At 37.3% G+C, this 17,355-nt stretch overlaps 1 protein-coding gene across 1 annotated transcript in view; it reads right to left on the bottom strand.

Annotated features, from left to right (window-relative positions):
* Nucleotides 1-17,355, bottom strand: part of LOC149172600 (serine carboxypeptidase 1-like) — a 189,551-nt gene that overhangs the window by 1,180 nt on the left and 171,016 nt on the right. Inside the window, exon 11 of the mRNA XM_089427749.1 lies at nucleotides 651-772. Within this exon, the coding sequence (XP_089283875.1) occupies nucleotides 651-772 (122 nt within the window). The remainder of the gene's footprint in view (nucleotides 1-650; nucleotides 773-17,355) is intronic.

Genomic DNA, 17,355 nt, shown 5'->3' with positions numbered 1-17,355 from the left:
TGATATAATATTAGGATTTTTTTTAATTTCATAGGTAGATTTTTTTTAATTTCATAGGTAGAGTATGGAGATAGAAGGCAATGAAAGGTATGAAAAGTCAGCAAAGAACCACGGGAAAACAAAACAAATTAAACAGTTTCTTGAAAGTGATATTTTAAGGATTTTTTAAACTCTCATTCAATTAGGTATAGTATAGAGGTTGGACAATGCTTACTATGAAATCTGCATGGTAGACATTTCTCTCGAGTGATCTTTTAAGTGAAGTAGTGATTTTGTTAACCAACAAAGATTCGAGTGAAATACAAAAGAAAATAAAAGAACTCATAAAAACTCATAAAGTAAAAGTAAAATTATATAAATATGTTTCAAATTTATATTTGCTATATTATATAAATATTTTTAATCCTAAGCATTCAATAAATTCTAATTTTAAAAAGATTTATAATAATTATAGAAATCATTAATTTATTACGAAATGAACTAATTTATTATAAAACAAAGCAATTTAGGATTCGGTTAGGCTTGTAGGTATGAGTTTTAAGAAATGATCATAAAGTCTTTTTTCTAATAAAGAAGTTTTGAGTTTTTAAAATATTTCATCACAAAATTTATATGTATCTATGAACAATGTGGGTAAAGTAGAAATTGACCTGTAAATTAATGCATGATAGCCTTTACTCGTCAAATTTTTATGGTAGATGATCACACTTCCAACATAGTTGTTATAATTAATAGTGTTACTATCCATAACCCATTCTCCAGTAATTTCTTCCTGCAAGGAAAATTGCATAAGTAGAATAATCATGAATACTTAAGTGAAACATGATGGTTGTAGTTGGAAAACCTAAATGTCATTGATGAACATGAGTATATTAATATCACACATATAGAAAATGAAAATATAGGAGAAGAGAAATCCAAAACATTATTCATATATTCACTATGTTATTAATTGTTTTATATGTATTGGGTATGTTATTAACTATTTTATATGTATCAGAAATGCTAAGATTCTATTAAAACACCCCAATTAAAAAGGTGAAGGGAAGATTCAAAAGTAAATCTACAATAAAACAATTCTTGAGCGCAACAAATATTATTAATGGGTTTTAGTATAAAGGAGAGAGACTTGTTAGTGTCACATGAAATATGACTTCACTAAAGTTGTCTCCTCATATCATTTATAGAATTTTGTAAGATTTCATGTTATATTTCATTATTGTTTAGGGTCACTTTGGTTCTTTATCGAATGTTTCACTTTCAATATTTTGGGAAAACTTTTATTTTTTAGGCAATTTTTTCCCTCTATTTAAGGTTCCAATTTTATTGTACAGCTTGTTTTATTTTCTAAACATTGTTAAGTAGGAACCATTACCATTATTAAAAGAAAGAGGGAATAGTTGAATAATTTGCTACACCTACCAACTTATAGATCAATATCAAGAATGATGGAGCAGTAATAAAATTGCAACATGTAAAACACTTATTTCAACAAAAAATACAATACTCTATTTTAGCAATGTTAATTTGGCAACATGTAAAACACTTATTTCAACAAAAAATACAATACTCTATTTTAGCAATGTTAATTTGGCAGATCAGTGACAAAATCCAACCATGGGACAAGATTCTTCCTTTTGAGAGAACCAACTTTGACTATTGAGGCACTCAATTTGGACAATGAAATGTGCACTTTTGAATAAAAATCCCACATGTGCGTATTTGATGAGGTCGGCCGTAAAACAAATTGCACACCATTGGAAGGCTATAAATACAAGTGACCTCAACCTCATTTGGACAATCATCTTGGATCCTTCTTCTATTCTCTGCCTTATTTTTGGCTCACATAAGTTTGAGGCAGGTCCACGGAGGAATGGGTTCACATGAAGGTGAAATTACAAGGTGTGAAGCTTTCAACTTTATTTTAGAGTTTTTTGGTAGTAGTTGTAAGTGTGTCACTGAGAAATCTGAGATGCAACTACATGCAAGTCATCTCAACTGTGTAGTTGAGACCTAGGGTCTGTTTTTTTAGTTGACGGAAGTTTTTTTAGTTGAATGCAGTGTTCGGTAGTAGATTGTACACAACGACACTTATTCATAGGCTTTTCAATCACACTTTTGAGTATTAACGTTGTTGGGTTCACCTCAAGAATCTTTTTAATTGATTTTGTTTGATAGGTTAATGATTAAATATATGGATCATTATACTCTCTTTTGTTGAATCATTCGATGAAAATCTAATAAGAAAAAGAATTTGAAACAGTTTTCCCCATAGTCGGTTTTTCCTTGGTCTCTCATCAATCCTAGTCTTTCTATTTGTGAATGATTTTATTCCATTGTTCATTTATGTTTTGTTGCATTGATGATGATTTTGTTTTTTCTATATAATTCCATATGTTGTCGAATAATGTTGTAAATACGTATAATAATATGATGGTATGGGGTGAATTTAATGTGTAAATGAAGAATTGCAATTATCAAATGAAAGAACAATATAGCACTAAGAAAAATTAGCATGGTTTCATAGTTGGGGTAAAGAAAAGTCATAAAATATAACCCTTATTGAGATGCCTTTCATGCAAGCATGTGAAGATGGAGGAGACCATAAAGAATAATAGGGTTTGAAGGAAATGCTAGGCATTATGAGGTTTGGGTTTGAGAGAAATTGTGGTTTATGGCAGAGATTTGAGATATGGAATCTAGAAACCCTAGCATGATCAATGTGAAGATGTTCAAAGAACTTGTGATAGATTTGATGAAGCCCTAGATGGGATAGTCTTTATTAGGCCTCGTTGCTAATGAAGTTGATTGAAATATTGAAGGCAACGTTATCATATGGATAAGATTTGGTAATAAATCTTGAAGGTTGGTTCAAGAGGGAGTTGATCTCCTCCTAAAAAGATAAGTACCTTTTATATCTATGTTACCTCTTTTTTATTCTATTCCTATTTAAGTTTATTGTTTTTATTATTACTAATACTTCCTAAATGTATATTTGGGTATTTGGATACTTCCAACCTCTTCATGAGATGCGATGAATGCATCCTTCTTGAGGATCATCTAAGATTCAGGAAAGGATGTATAGTGTAGGAAGAGAAGAGAGATAAATTTCCCATGAAAAATAAGTTGACAAGTTATGTATGATGTATTCTTTCAATTTCATGGTCCAAATATAATATTGGATGGAAAGGTAAAACCTAAGCTATGATGGGGATATCACCTTCCTGAATGACTCATATACATGAAAGTAGATTTGATTCATGGTACTCATGATGAGATGGTGCACTTGGTATTGGGCAAATATCTTACATTCTATTAAGTCATGTCAAAGCTACCTAGAAACATTGATTGTTATGAAACCAGCTCACAAAAAGATAGAAAAGAGAGATCCACGCCTTAGAATTCAGCCTCTTCGAGGGGGAAACCTCCTTTACATTACATAAATGAACAATTCTTCGATGATACAAATGACAAAACCTCCTTTCTATATATAAGAGTCTAAGGAGTCACAATATAATCCAGCCGACCTAACAATAATAATATAAAGCCACAAAAATAACAATAGAGGGATTCTATGGGGCACAAAAATAACAATATGGGGGTAATAGGGGCACAACAATATAAATAAGGGGTATAACTACAATAGTAATGGGGTAATCACTAGTATTATAGGGACCCAACATGCCCCTCTCCTTCAAAAAAGTGTTGTCCTCAACGCTTGAGTAGTTCTGGATACTTCTGCATAAAATTCTCATCCTCCCATGTGGAATCTTCAGCGGATAAGTTCTTCCACTTGATAAGATACTCTGAAATTGATCGATTTCGTAGCTGTCGAGTTCTTGTTTCTGTGACTGCTTCTGGTTCCAATATAATTTTTCCTTCCTCATCAAGTTCTGGCAATATTGTTTGAACTGGGAGCTTGTCGCCTATAACCTTCTTTAAACATGAAACATGGAAAACTGGGTGCAATCGAGAAGCTGCAGGAAGCTCCAATTTGTATGCCATAGTACCAATCTTTTGCAACACCTTGTACGGACCATAATACTTTGGTGATAATTTATTATCCTTCTTAGCTTGCTTTAGGGACATTTTCTTATATGGTTGTAGCCGTAGGAATACCCAATCACCTACATCAAAACTTCTTTCACTGCGATGTTGATCTGCCTGTTGTTTCATTCTATTTTGTGCCAACACGAGGTTATCCTTTAAGAGTTGGAGGACTTGTTGTTGATGTTCGATGTGATGTTCCACTGCCTGAACCTTAGAATTTTCTCTTAAATATGATGTGATGGATGGTGGTTGATACCCATAAAGTGCCATAAATGGGGTCATTTTTTTTGTTGTATGGAAGGAAGTGTTATACCACCATTCAGCCAGAGGCAACCATTTGACCCATTGTGTCTGTTTATCAGATACAAAGCAACGAAGATATCCTTCCAAACATTTGTTTACTATCTCAGTTTGCCCATCAGATTGAGGATGATAAGATGAGCTATGAGCTAACTGAGTACCAAGACAAGAAAATAATTCTGTCCAAAAATTTCCAGTGAAAATGGGATCTCTGTCACTTACAATAATCTTTGGGTTTCCATGTAGCTTTTGAACTGTTTCCATAAATGCAGTAGAAACTGTACTGGCTTTAAATGGATGTGATAATGCACAAAAGTGTGCATACTTGGTAAGTCTGTCAACTACCACCATGATGACACTCTTTCCCTCAGACTTGGGTAAACCTGTGATAAAATCCATTGAAACCTCCTCCCAACGTTGGCTTGGAATGGATAAAGGTTGTAATAGACCGGTGTCTTAATTGTTTCAACTTTATTTTGTTGGCAAACCAAACATTCCGCCACAAACTTTTGAATATCTGATTTAAGGCCATCCCAAAAAAATTCCTTCTTAACCCTGTGGTAAGTTTTTAAAAATCCTGAGTGCCCTCCTAAGGGAGAAGTGTGCAATTCCATAAGAATCTTTTGTTTTAGCTGGGAATTCTTACAGAGGTATAAGCGATCTTTGTACCATAACGAATCATTTTGCCAGCTAAATGTATCAGAAGTACTGGAATCTTGTTGTAGCTTTCGAATAAGTGCCCACACTTCTTCGTCATTCTTCCATTCCTCCCTTGCTTCGTTTATCCAATCTGGTTGGATAATAGAAATGGCACACAACAATGCTTCCACATCCTCATCCTTTCTTGAGAGTGCATCTGCCACCACATTTTGCTTCCCTTTTTTGTAGATGATTTCAAAGTCATAACCCAACATCTTTGTGACCCACTTTTGTTGCTCTTCAGAGGATAATCTTTGTTCTAAAAAGTATTTAAGGCTATCATGATCCGTTTTTACCTTGAAGTGTCTTCCCATTAGGTAGGGTCGCCATTTCTTAAGTGCATGGAGTATTGCCAACATTTCCTTCTCATAAATAGCTTTGCTTAAAAACTTTCCCTTGATTGGACGACTTTCAAAAGCAATGGGTCTTTCATCTTGCATTAGAACAGCACCAATTCCATTTCCTGAAGCATCACATTCCACAATAAAGGTTTTTGTGAAGTCCGGTGTAGCTAAGACCGGTGCTTGGCACATTGCCTCTTTAAGATGTTCAAAGGCCTTTGTTGCTTTCAGAGTCCATGAAAATGAATCTTTCTTCAATAATGTTGTTAGAGGTGCTGCTATTCTCCCATAATTCTTAACAAACTTGCGATAATACCCTGTCAACCCAAGAAATCCTCGCAGATGCTTTATGGATGTGGGGATTTTCCATTCCTTAATGGCTTTAATTTTGCTAGGGTCTACCTTAACTCCTTCATGAGATACAATATGACCCAAATATTCCACCTCCTGGACTCCAAAGAAACATTTGGGTCTTTTTGCATATAATTGTTTCTCCTCCAATAGTTGTAGCACCCTGTCAACATGTTCAACATGATCCTTCTAAGACTTGCAGTAGATTAGTATATCATCAAAAAATACTAACACAAATTTTCTAAGGAATGGTTTGAAAATTGAATTCATCAAACCTTGAAATGTTGAAGGTGCATTGGTAAGGCCAAAAGGCATGACCAAAAATTCATAATGACCCTCATGAGTTCTAAATGCCGTTTTCGGAATGTCTTCAATCTTCATTCTGATTTGATGATATCCCGAACGAAGATCCAACTTGGTGAAGTAAAGTGATCCATGCAATTCATCCAGTAATTCATCAGTAACAGGAATGGGGAACTTATCTTTAATAGTGAGCTTGTTGAGCTCCCTATAATCTGGACATATGCGCCATGATCCATCCTTCTTGTGCACCAATACTACTGGAGCTGAGAAAGAACTTTGACTCGGTTGAATTATACCAGCCTCTAGCATTTCTGCAACCATACGTTCAATTTCACTTTTTTGGACATAGGGATATCTGTACGGCCTGATGTTTGGAGGAACACTTCCTGGAATCAGATGAATAGCATGATCATGATCACGCATAGGTGGGAGACCTTTGGGAGTCTCAAATACCTTGGAATGATTGTCCAGGACTTTTTGGAGATCTGGAGAAATAGATGATTCCAATGTGGAAACATCTAGCGAACATAATTGTGCAATTACACCTCTTTGCTCCTTTTTTAGAAGCTTTGTCATGCCATTAGAGCTGATTATCTTTCCTGGTTTCCCTGCAATACCCCTTAATTCAACTTCCTTTCCTTCCACAGAAAATTTCATGAAAAGTTCTTGAAAATTAAAAGCTATTGTACCCAAGGATTGTAGCCATTGGACTCCTAGTACAACATCAGCACCTCCCATTGGAATGGAAAGCATTGGGCTAGTCAATACATATTCTCCCATGGATAGCTTGATATTATGGCACTTTCCAGAGCAATTTATTGTTCCTCCATTTGCAATCATCACTTGACACTCTGGTGCTGGATATAGGAAGCAATTCAATTCTTTTGCTACCCTACAATGAATAAAATTGTGGGTGCTTCCTGAATCAATCAACACTATTACCTTTTTCTTCTTGATTTGTCCTTCTATCTTGATGGTTTGAGGAGTGGTAATTCCCACCAATGCATTACAAGATATGGTCGGATTTATTTGTTCTTCATCTAGGCTTTGTTCCTGGAGTATATCTTCTTCTTTTGACCTTTCTTGCTCCTTTTCTTCTTCCTCACAATCTATGTAGAATAATTTCTTCTCAGCACACTTATGACCTTTAGTGTATTTGCTATCACAACTGTAACAAAGCCCTTTTGCTCTTTTTTCTTCCAATTGTTGTGGTGTCAACCTTATAGGTTGTGGAAGACTAGGGGCAACAACACTTCCGTCTTTATAGTTGTGAGTGGTATGCTTCCTGGTTGCCATAATTTTGCTTTCCATTTTTCTTGCTAACCTGAATGCCTTCTCTAATGAATCAGGTTCCCAAAGGCGAACATCATGTTGGATATTATCCTTTAAAGACCCTATGAACACATCAATCCTATGCTCCTCTGGAATATCTTTTACCCTTATGTTCAATTTTTGGAACTCCTCAATGTGCTCCATTATTGAACCCTTTTGTTTGAGACTTATCAATTGGCTAAAAAAAGTGTTGCTTTTTGTATCTTCATAATGTGCTATCAATTCTTCCGTAAAAATTGCCCAAGTGATAAATTTTTTACGAGAGCAAAGCCATTGATACCATACAAACTGATTTGGTTCCAAATATACAGTTGCCATACGTACCTTTTGTGTGTTTTGCACATTATTGAGATCGAAGAATTGCTCCATCTGTAATATCCATGTGGCGGGATCCTTGCCATCAAACTTCCTCATATCGATTTTTGGAATATGGTGGGTCTTCGATCCAACATTAGCGTCTATGGAATCATGATTAACATTTCTTTTGTTCACATCATGAGTTTCCTTTACAACCTTTTCACCATTAGTAAGTATTTCTTGTAGAAAATTTGTCAAATCTGTCTTCAAATCTGCCATGTCTCTCTTCAAATTTGTCTTCAAATCTGCCATGTCTCTCTTCAAATCTATCTTCGAATCATCCATCTTAGCTTCCATGCCCTTTATCTTAGATTCCACACCACTTATCTTAGCTTCTGTTAGCTTTTGTGAGCGTGACATTTGTTGCACTTGTTCTTGTAATTTTGATATATCATGTAGCATTTCTTCCTCTTCTTCATGAGTCATGCTAGAGCTTTCAGGTTCCTTACTAGGTGTTTGCATTTTCTTTCCTCGGGGCATCAGTTACCGATAATAATGCTTTACTATGCCCTTTGAATTCCGTTGAACAAAGCTTACACAAAAATTAAAAAAAAAACTACACACCTTTTTTCACTTTATAGAAGCCTTATATTGAATCTGATGTATCTCTGTAATTTCGGATCATCCAGTTCTGAAATTGCTACCTGTAGTAGCCTTCTACGTCCTCTTTCCAATGCCACAAGTCTGAGCCAAATTGGATTCTCCAAGGAAGAGTTATGTGAAATCTCCCACAGTGACCTGCTTTTAGACTGGTTCAGTAGAGTGAACTTGTACGACGTGCCACGAGTCATTGTTTCAACCTTTGAATCTGAAACATACACACACGAAACTACAATCTGTCCTCTTTCTTCACCTTTTCACGAAATTTCAATCTGATCCTCAGAGAGAGAGTTATGATGATTTTCCCCAGGTCACCCGTTTTCAATGTAATTCAGGAGTCTACAAAAAGGCCAATTTCCTCAGATCATATCTCCGAAAATATCTCTCAAAAAGCTCTGAAATTCTGACCCCAGGTTCAGCGCCAATTCTTCGCAAATGGGTTTTTTTTGCGACGTCTGAAACATCACAGAAAAAAATTATAGCGAAAATGCCACGATGACCTGTTTGGAGCAGCGAAACCCTAGAATCCAAAGCTCTGATACCAAATGTTATGAAACCAGCTCACAAAAAGATAGAAAAGAGAGATCCACGCCTTAGAATTCAGCCTCTTCGAGGGGGCAACCTCCTTTACATTACATAAATGAACAATTCTTTGATGATGCAAATGACAAAACCTCCTTTCTATATATAGGAGTCTAAGGAGTCACAATATAATCCAGCCGACCTAACAATAATAATATAAAGCCACAAAAATAACAATAGAGGGATTCTATGGGGCACAGAAATAACAATATCGGGGTAATAGGGGCACAACAATATAAATAAGGGGTATAACTACAATAGTAATTGGGTAATCACTAGTATTATAGGGACCCAACATTGATATTTTGAAGATATTCACATATTCTATGTTTGGCAAAGAGTCTCTAATTTTAGTCATAATGTATTTCCTAATATTATAAAGAATGATATAAAATTTATTGTTATATATGGTATCTTGATACGATTGATAATGTTTCTAACAAGCATGGTAACCACAATGATAGAACTATAACAATAAGATTGATATTCATGATCTTCTTGTTGACTTTGATTATATTCTTATAAGCTTAGCGGTTTGGACAAATCTGGATTCCCCATCCTTGTGATTGAATAATATAATAAAGAAGTGAAGTAGTAATTATGATATTTATGATAAAGTTGTCATCTACTTTATTCATAAGATTCAATCTCTTTATGAAAATTTCATGTCATGTGATGATGAAGTATCTAACATGTTATGACCATGATGGATATATGTTTCAGAACCTGATATAGTTGGATTTTGTGGTCTAATAGCTATGTTGACACTTAACAATATTATGGTAGACAAGTTGATGATTTGAATGATGATGACCAAAGTGGATGCTCATTAAGAGGGAGAACTGTGTTACAATGAGGCTCGAAGACCTATTTATAATTGAGAAACAATGGAAAACCATAAAAAAATATAACCCTAGGAGATGAAGTGCCAAAACTATGGGCCCTCTCTAGGTAAATTGGTACATCAACTTCCGGGGGTCGTAACTTTGGCATACAATCTCTGTTTGACGTGTATAATAACTCGCTATAAATTTCTATCCAGTGACTACAATGTTTGGGTGCAAACATGAGTCAATGGTTGATGTTTTCCCACTTTCCAAAAAAATAGTGTTTCGGGCCTCAAAATGGTTATCGAAGTTTAGGACCCAAAAAACTATTGAAAAATAGTAAATTGTGCTAGAATTAAGGAAATTGAAAAACTGAAATAAATAATTGTGGGGGTCGAAGTGGAATATGTGGGTGGCCACCAATATCCACCTAGAGCAATCCTCCCCACTTAGGAAGAAATGGTCCCCATTGTGCTGAGCTCCTCCATGAGACGAGGAAACTTCTCCTAAACTTGCTCCTTGCATAGCCACTTGCCTTGGTGTAAGAGTTGGACAACTTTGACAACCCAATATAGTTGGATATTCTGTTGGCGAGTCTTCTTGATCTGTGTGTCCATTATCCCATCATTTGTGGCTTGTTCCATGAAGTCTAGGTTTAACCTTATTGGTGAGAGTTGTTAAAAAAATGTCAGATGTGTCGAGAAATGGTGGGATGTATGGCCGAAGATGACCCACATTGAACACTAGGTGCAGGACAAGGAACGGTGGAATGTTGAGCTTGGAATCATTGTCTGCTACAACCTTGGTGATGGAGTATGACCTATATTAGAGCAGCGGAAGCTTATGATGGGGCCAAGCGAGGCTTTCCTTCTACAAATGTAGCCAAAAATTTTCGCCCACCTTGAGCTTGTGTGGCACCTGATGCTAATCATGTCACTGATTGTACTTAGCATTGGATATTTCCAATATTCCATGGACCCACTAGAGGATGCGATGGATACCCTCAATGAAGTAGTTAACCTTGTCATATTTAGACTCGACATGGACCGAAGCTACCTCAGTAGCTGCAAATGGTATGGCCACATTAATGGGACATAGAGGTTAAAATACCAGCCCCATATAAAATGGGTTGTGGCCAGTTGCGCTATGGAGAGCTCTATTGTAGCTATACTTGACACAGGGAGGATTTTGTCCTATGTGCATGGATGCTTCGATTTGTACATGCATAAAATTCTTACCATCATCTTGTTGATGACCTTTATTTGGCATTCAGTTTGGGGGTGGAAATTAGTGGACTTAGTGAGCTTTATATCAAACATTGACCAGAGAATTGACCAAAATGTACATAGGAACCTACTATCCTAATTTGAGACAATGGACTATGGGATCCCAAAGTGTACCCATAATCATTCAAAGAAGAGCTTTGTATTGAATTTTGTTGGGATACTCTTCTTGTAAGGTGCCAGAATGGCCATCTTAGAGAATCTGTTGACGACCACGAAAACACAGTCCTTTCCATGCTTGCCTGACATGTAATTCGTGGATATGGATTCCCAAGGTTGACTATGAGTAGGAAGGATTATATAGGCCTTGCTTCATGATGGTTAGTTTGGAAATAGCGTAGGCAGTGCAAGATCTAATGTATTTCCCAAAATCCTATCGAAGGTTTGGCTAATAAAAATACTTCTACAACACTGTCACTATTTTCTCTACTCTGAAATGTCCCTCGACCCGACTATAGTGTGCCTCCCCAACCATCTTGGCACGTTCGCTTGAAGGAACACAAAGGTGTCCTAGGTGTCATAACAATGTATCCCGGAGGTGAAAATTTGAAACTTGCTTTCCTTCGAGGAGCGTTTGGTATGTGTTTCCAAATTCTAGGTTCCTCATGTACAAATGTGGCCAGCATGAAGTTTCGTGACCACAAGAGTCAAGCATAGTGTTCAGCACCATGACCATCAGTTGACTGAGGAAGTATGAAACATTATTGGTGCTACTCATATTGTACTTAATTTTCAAATGGAACTATTGGAGCTGTGTGGACTATTTCTGATGGTGATTGTTATGCAACTTCCCTTATGTCTGTATGAACTGTATAGGTTGGTGGTGTGCGTGAATGATCGTTTCCTTCCCATGATGTAATGCTTCCATTTTTGGCAAGTTTGCACCATGGAAAACATCTCTTTGTCATAGGTAGCATACTTTCAGACTACGTCTAAATGTGTCTCACTATGATATGCCATTGGACACCCCTGCTAAGTAAGAAATGTACCAATAGCATAGTCAAAGGAATCTATCTCAATCTCAAATGGAAGAGCAGAGGTGATCCTTTAACTCAGAAAACACCTTCTCTTTGGATTCAGAAAAAAAAAAAAAAAAAAAAAAAAAAAAAAAAAAAAAAAAAAAAACTTTTGTTCAGACCTTGGTGACTTGACTCAAAGGCCAAGTGATATGAGATAACCCTAGCACAAACCTATGGTAAAAATTGTTAGCAACTAGAAATTTGTGGAGCTTCGTTAGATTGGTTGGGACTGGCCAATCCTGAATGAATTTTATCTTTGATGGCTCCACATGCACACCCCACTCATTAATGATGTACCCCTGATATTAAACTTGGGTCATACTAAAAGTCCATTTGTCCAGATTGGAACACAACATGTGCTGTGATAGAGTTTGAAGGACCTATCAAATATGGCAGAGGTGTTCTTCCCATCTTTGGGAAAGATTAGGATATCATCCAAATACACCACCATGAACTAGTTGGTGAAGGGTTCCAAGATGTTTTCCATTAGCCTCATGAAGGTTGCAGGGACATTCATCAACTAGAAGGGAATGAAAAGCCATTCGATAAGGCCCTCCTTGGATTTGGAGGAAGTCCTCAAGACATCATAGGGTTCGATTGGTACCTCATGATACCCTAACATCAAGTCAATCTTGTTGAAATATTTAACCCCATTGAGTTGGTCCATAAGGTCATAATTCTGTGGAATTTGATACCTATTTCAGACAGTGATCTTGATTAGCACCCGATAGTCAACACAGAGTCTCTAGGTCCCATCCTTCTTCGATACCAACACAATTGGGCTCCCACAAGGTCATCAACTTTCCCTGATGTTCCCTTTCTACATCAACTCTCACATATTTCTCTTAATCTCAACGTTTTCCAGTATAGATCATCGATAGATTGGCCCATTCGGTAGCAGTGCACCTAGGGTCAAATCAATGGAGTGCTCAACCTGATAGTGTAGATGTACCATTGTGGGTGACGTGAAGAACTCATTGTACTCCTCCACGACCTTGTCCATCTATTGTTTCCGTGTAGAGGAGTCCTATTTGGAGGTTGTGGCCACAGTCTTCTTCTTTCCCAAGGGGCGAATCTTAAGGAAAAAACGTTGTTGAGTTTCGGAAATGATCTTACTATATTGCTTCACAATTATCAAAGATACGGTGGTAGGAATCACTACCTATTGTATCTTGTACAACTTATTTACTGAAGTAATAATAACACTGAGTGACCTAGACTCATACACAACATGTCGCTTCCACAAGTATGGTTGTCCTAATAATACATCATAAAATTCAAGAGGAGAAACATCACTATACCTCATTAACGAACACCTTGATGATGTAGGAAAGGTGCCACTACTAGCTAACATAGAGATCTCGCCCTTGGTGAAGCCACTCGATGGTGTATGCCTTAAGGTGTGTTGTGTTTGATAGGCCTAGCCACTTCATGAAATTGCTGAAATGAGGTTCTTTTCACTCTCACTGTCGATAATGAACTCCAACGAAGAATCCTTGACCCACATTTGGGAATGGAAGAAGTGCACCCCATCCTCATGATCTTCAGGCTAGTACTTCTAGATCTTGGTGGTGGCGATGGTGGCACTCGACTCTGCATCAATAATCTTCATCCCTTTGTTATTCCCCTTGTTGGGTTTTGACTCAGAGTCAAAATGCGCATCTGATTCATAAACCTTCATCTAGACCACCAATTATTTCTTGGCCCAACACTCACTTGTGTTGTAAGTGGGGCTCTTATGTAACCTACACCATTCCTCATGTCCTTCCTTGTCTTTCTGGTGTTTTTATTTTCTTCTATCTTTGGCGAGTTGTCTTGGGTCAACTTGCCTTGGCTTTGTCCCTTTTTCAGTAGCTTGGGGGTGCCCTCCTGTTGCTTCAGATTCACATATGCAAAGTCTCTCTTCTTCTATTTAAATTTCTACTTGATCTTCAAAGTGTATCAATAGGAAACGACAAGTGAGGAGATTTCTAGCAATTCCAACTCATCCTACATGTACTTGTGTAGACCACCACAGAACTCTAGTACAAAATTTCACCCAGAATCCTTGATACGCAAATGTGTGTAAAGGGTATGAAAAATATTTGTGAACTTTGGCATATCTTGGTCCCTTCACTACTGTAACATGGTCCAGTTTATGTATTTATCTTTTGTTGGTGGTGCTAGACCTGCTAACATGTTAGGGGATCTCCACAGTAGGAAGTCCCAACTAGACCTCAAACCATTTGAGTAGGAGTCCCAATAGTGGGTATTACAATAGTGCCTTTAATGTTTTAGCATGTAGCGCTAAGTATGATAACTTTGTCAGAATAAATCGTGTGACCTTGAAGTGAATGAAGTGACATGCATGGGGGTTCTAACATATAGAGGCGAAAAGAAAGTGTGTCCCTTAGAAGCATGTAATAGTATGCAACCTGAAAGGAAAAAACAAGATGAATGACATCACGGGCTAGAAGCATAATAGTCCACAATCCAAAGTGATGGTTAATACCACAACATGTCTTCAACAAGATTTATACAATTGTATGCAAAATACCTCATACAAAAATATGTAAGTGAGCTAACATACATTGCTAAAGTAACTAGAATAGTCAAACTACAATAAAAACATATGGATGAAACATGTTGGCTTAGTTATATATATATATGAATTTAATGTTCCATCCATACATACACCATTGACAACCACTAGCCCCAATAGTGGAACATTATCTTCAACATCGCCTGCTCCTCGAAAGAGATACTCACTCTACGCTGTGGAGAAGCCAATGCTCATCACAATACTCTTCAAGCCTTGTCTAAGCAATGCCTAGCCAAAGCTTGGGTCCAAAAAAGACCCTATATGAGTTATGAGTTTCCATATATAACAAAGGGTGGGGTGAACCTTGACATTCCCTCTGACTCTTTGACTACCCTCATGAATCTTCAACTCCTTTAAAAATAAACCTTTACATTACATAGTGACTGTTCACATTCCACTAATAACGCTTGGAATTCCACATATAATATATTTACAGGTAATAATACAATTTTCACATATACCCATGTGGGACAGAATAGGATTGAGCCAGCCTAATAAGACAAACATCACCACTTGATGTCTTTGTGAAATTCCAACTCGGGAACATCCTCTTGATGGTCTTAGGTTACGAACTAATATGAATCTTTCTACTACACTATTGTCTCCCCATGATATTTGGTGATGTCTTTCTCAAAATGGACTCTTGCCTCAACTGCTTCCGCGTATATTTTTATGGAACCTTTTTCCAACCCATCTTGAAGGATGTGCATCATTGTTCTGAGTGTGGTTGGACCACTAATGTACTTTTGCATGCTTTCGGCGCTCAGCTGGTAGTCATAATTGGAGGCCTCTCACATCAACTACTCTATGTACTTGTGAGCCTACAACAAGACTTGGTTATTCATCATGGCTTGAATGAGGGTTCCAATTTAACATATCTTGTGTGTCCTCACTATGACATCCAAAATCTTCAACAACCATGCATAGGAAGCCTCAATGTTGGTGATGAGAGGAGGGAGTTGTCATAATTCTAGATCAACATCCGAATATGTGCTTTATCTAGATCTTTCTACGGCTTCTTTATCTTCTGCAAGTAAAGAGAGCCTCCGTTGTAGCTCATTATCCATTCCTGTACATGTGTGATAGCAGTGTGGATGTCTTTGAGATTTTAGGCTATCTTCGCACATTACTGTTGAGAACCAGATAGATGGACAACCACCTTGTGCACGGTGACAAATCTAACATAGAGTTTCTGTATGGTGGTCTCAAGAGTCCATACTTCAGCAAGCATCGATTTTCTCATCTCTACCATAGTGAACCCTAGAGACTGTTTTGTTCTCTACCTTGCCTCTTTCAAGTCTTTCACCATCCGATCATTTTCTGCTATTAAGAACTTGACTGTTGAACTCGTACCTTCTGCATAAGCCTTAGAAGCATTGGCCACAGTAGTTGGGTATTTTCTAACAACTACAAAATTCACCCTTCCCTCTGTGTGTGCAAGTTATGTGTAATCATCTGGGATCTGCTTTCTTCGTGCCTATACAATTCCTTGTCGTGACTCATCAAATGACAAATTTTACACATCCATCTCCAGATAATCATCAAGGAGGACAAATTCTCCTTGCTTCCTTAGGACTAGTTCTAATTTTGGAGGTGGCGAAGACTATCGGCGCAACCTCAGATGCTCTCAACATGAGGTCAACGTCTTTTTCCCATGGATCATGTTCCAAATCCATATCCATTGCTTCAATCATCTTCTCAATCTGCTTAGCAAGTTCCCCAACCTGCACTTTCTCACCCTCTTCTTCATCGGTTGGTTTCTCTGATTCCTCAACCTGTATAGGCACAATTTTCTCTATCATTGTGCCATTCCTTTCCTCCTATTCCTATTTTAGTTCTCTTCCCTTTCTCTCCTCCTTAGATCCTGGTCTTCTTTCAAATTATTTTCTATTTCGTGCAACCTCCTCTATGCATCTTCCAACCTCTTCTTATCTCTCTTCCTCTGTTCTACTCTCCTTTTGCACTATCGCCTCTTTGCCTCTATATCCAAAGGTACTTTCTCAACAAGAGGATCTTTTATGAACTTGTAGCTTTAATTAGCCTCGCCATCCACATCCTTCAAGTTTAAGATCTTGTACAATCCAATCTACAAAGGAAGAGTAGGCCATGGTGCCTTCTTCCTCATGTTCGGTCTTGTTGATAACCCTATGGATACATTATATGAAACCTCTTGCATAACCAACTTATATGTAGAAAACATTGGTAGCACATGCAGAGGCTTCTCTCCATAAAACATCCTTAGCAAGGTTCCACCAGGTGAGGCATATCAATGTGCAATGTTAAGAAATGGCTTGACTGCTTCTTGGGACATGCAAGGTGGATCATTTTCGAATATCATCTTGTACACCTGAGTGATAAAGTGGTGAGCTAGCCTTGCCATGACTCCTTAGTAGCTTCACTTTGAGAGAAAATTGAAATAGATGTTCACATCATTGTTTGATGGTGTCTATGTCCAACCCATGCCAAGAACTATTCTTGGGCACAGATTGCATGAAAAGGGTAAGCATACATATAGAATCTCACTTCTGCATTCTTAGGCAGACTCTGAACATTGGACATATGCAATTTCAGCTGAAGAGCTAACATGTCTGACCAGTCGAATGGTCTTCCTTCATTTTCCAACTGATCCAACACAATCACCCAACTCTGTGGAAAGGTCTCCATGCACTCTTAACCATATAAGCAACATTCAAAGATGATCTAGAGTTGGTAGGCCTTCCTGAGTGACTT

Source organism: Pinus tabuliformis, chromosome 4_2, assembly GCF_031772625.1.
Source record: "Pinus tabuliformis cultivar Carrire ecotype Pingquan chromosome 4_2, CPIR1, whole genome shotgun sequence".
Taxonomy (NCBI): Eukaryota; Viridiplantae; Streptophyta; class Pinopsida; order Pinales; family Pinaceae; genus Pinus; species Pinus tabuliformis.
This window is presented reverse-complemented; position numbering and strand designations above follow the sequence as displayed.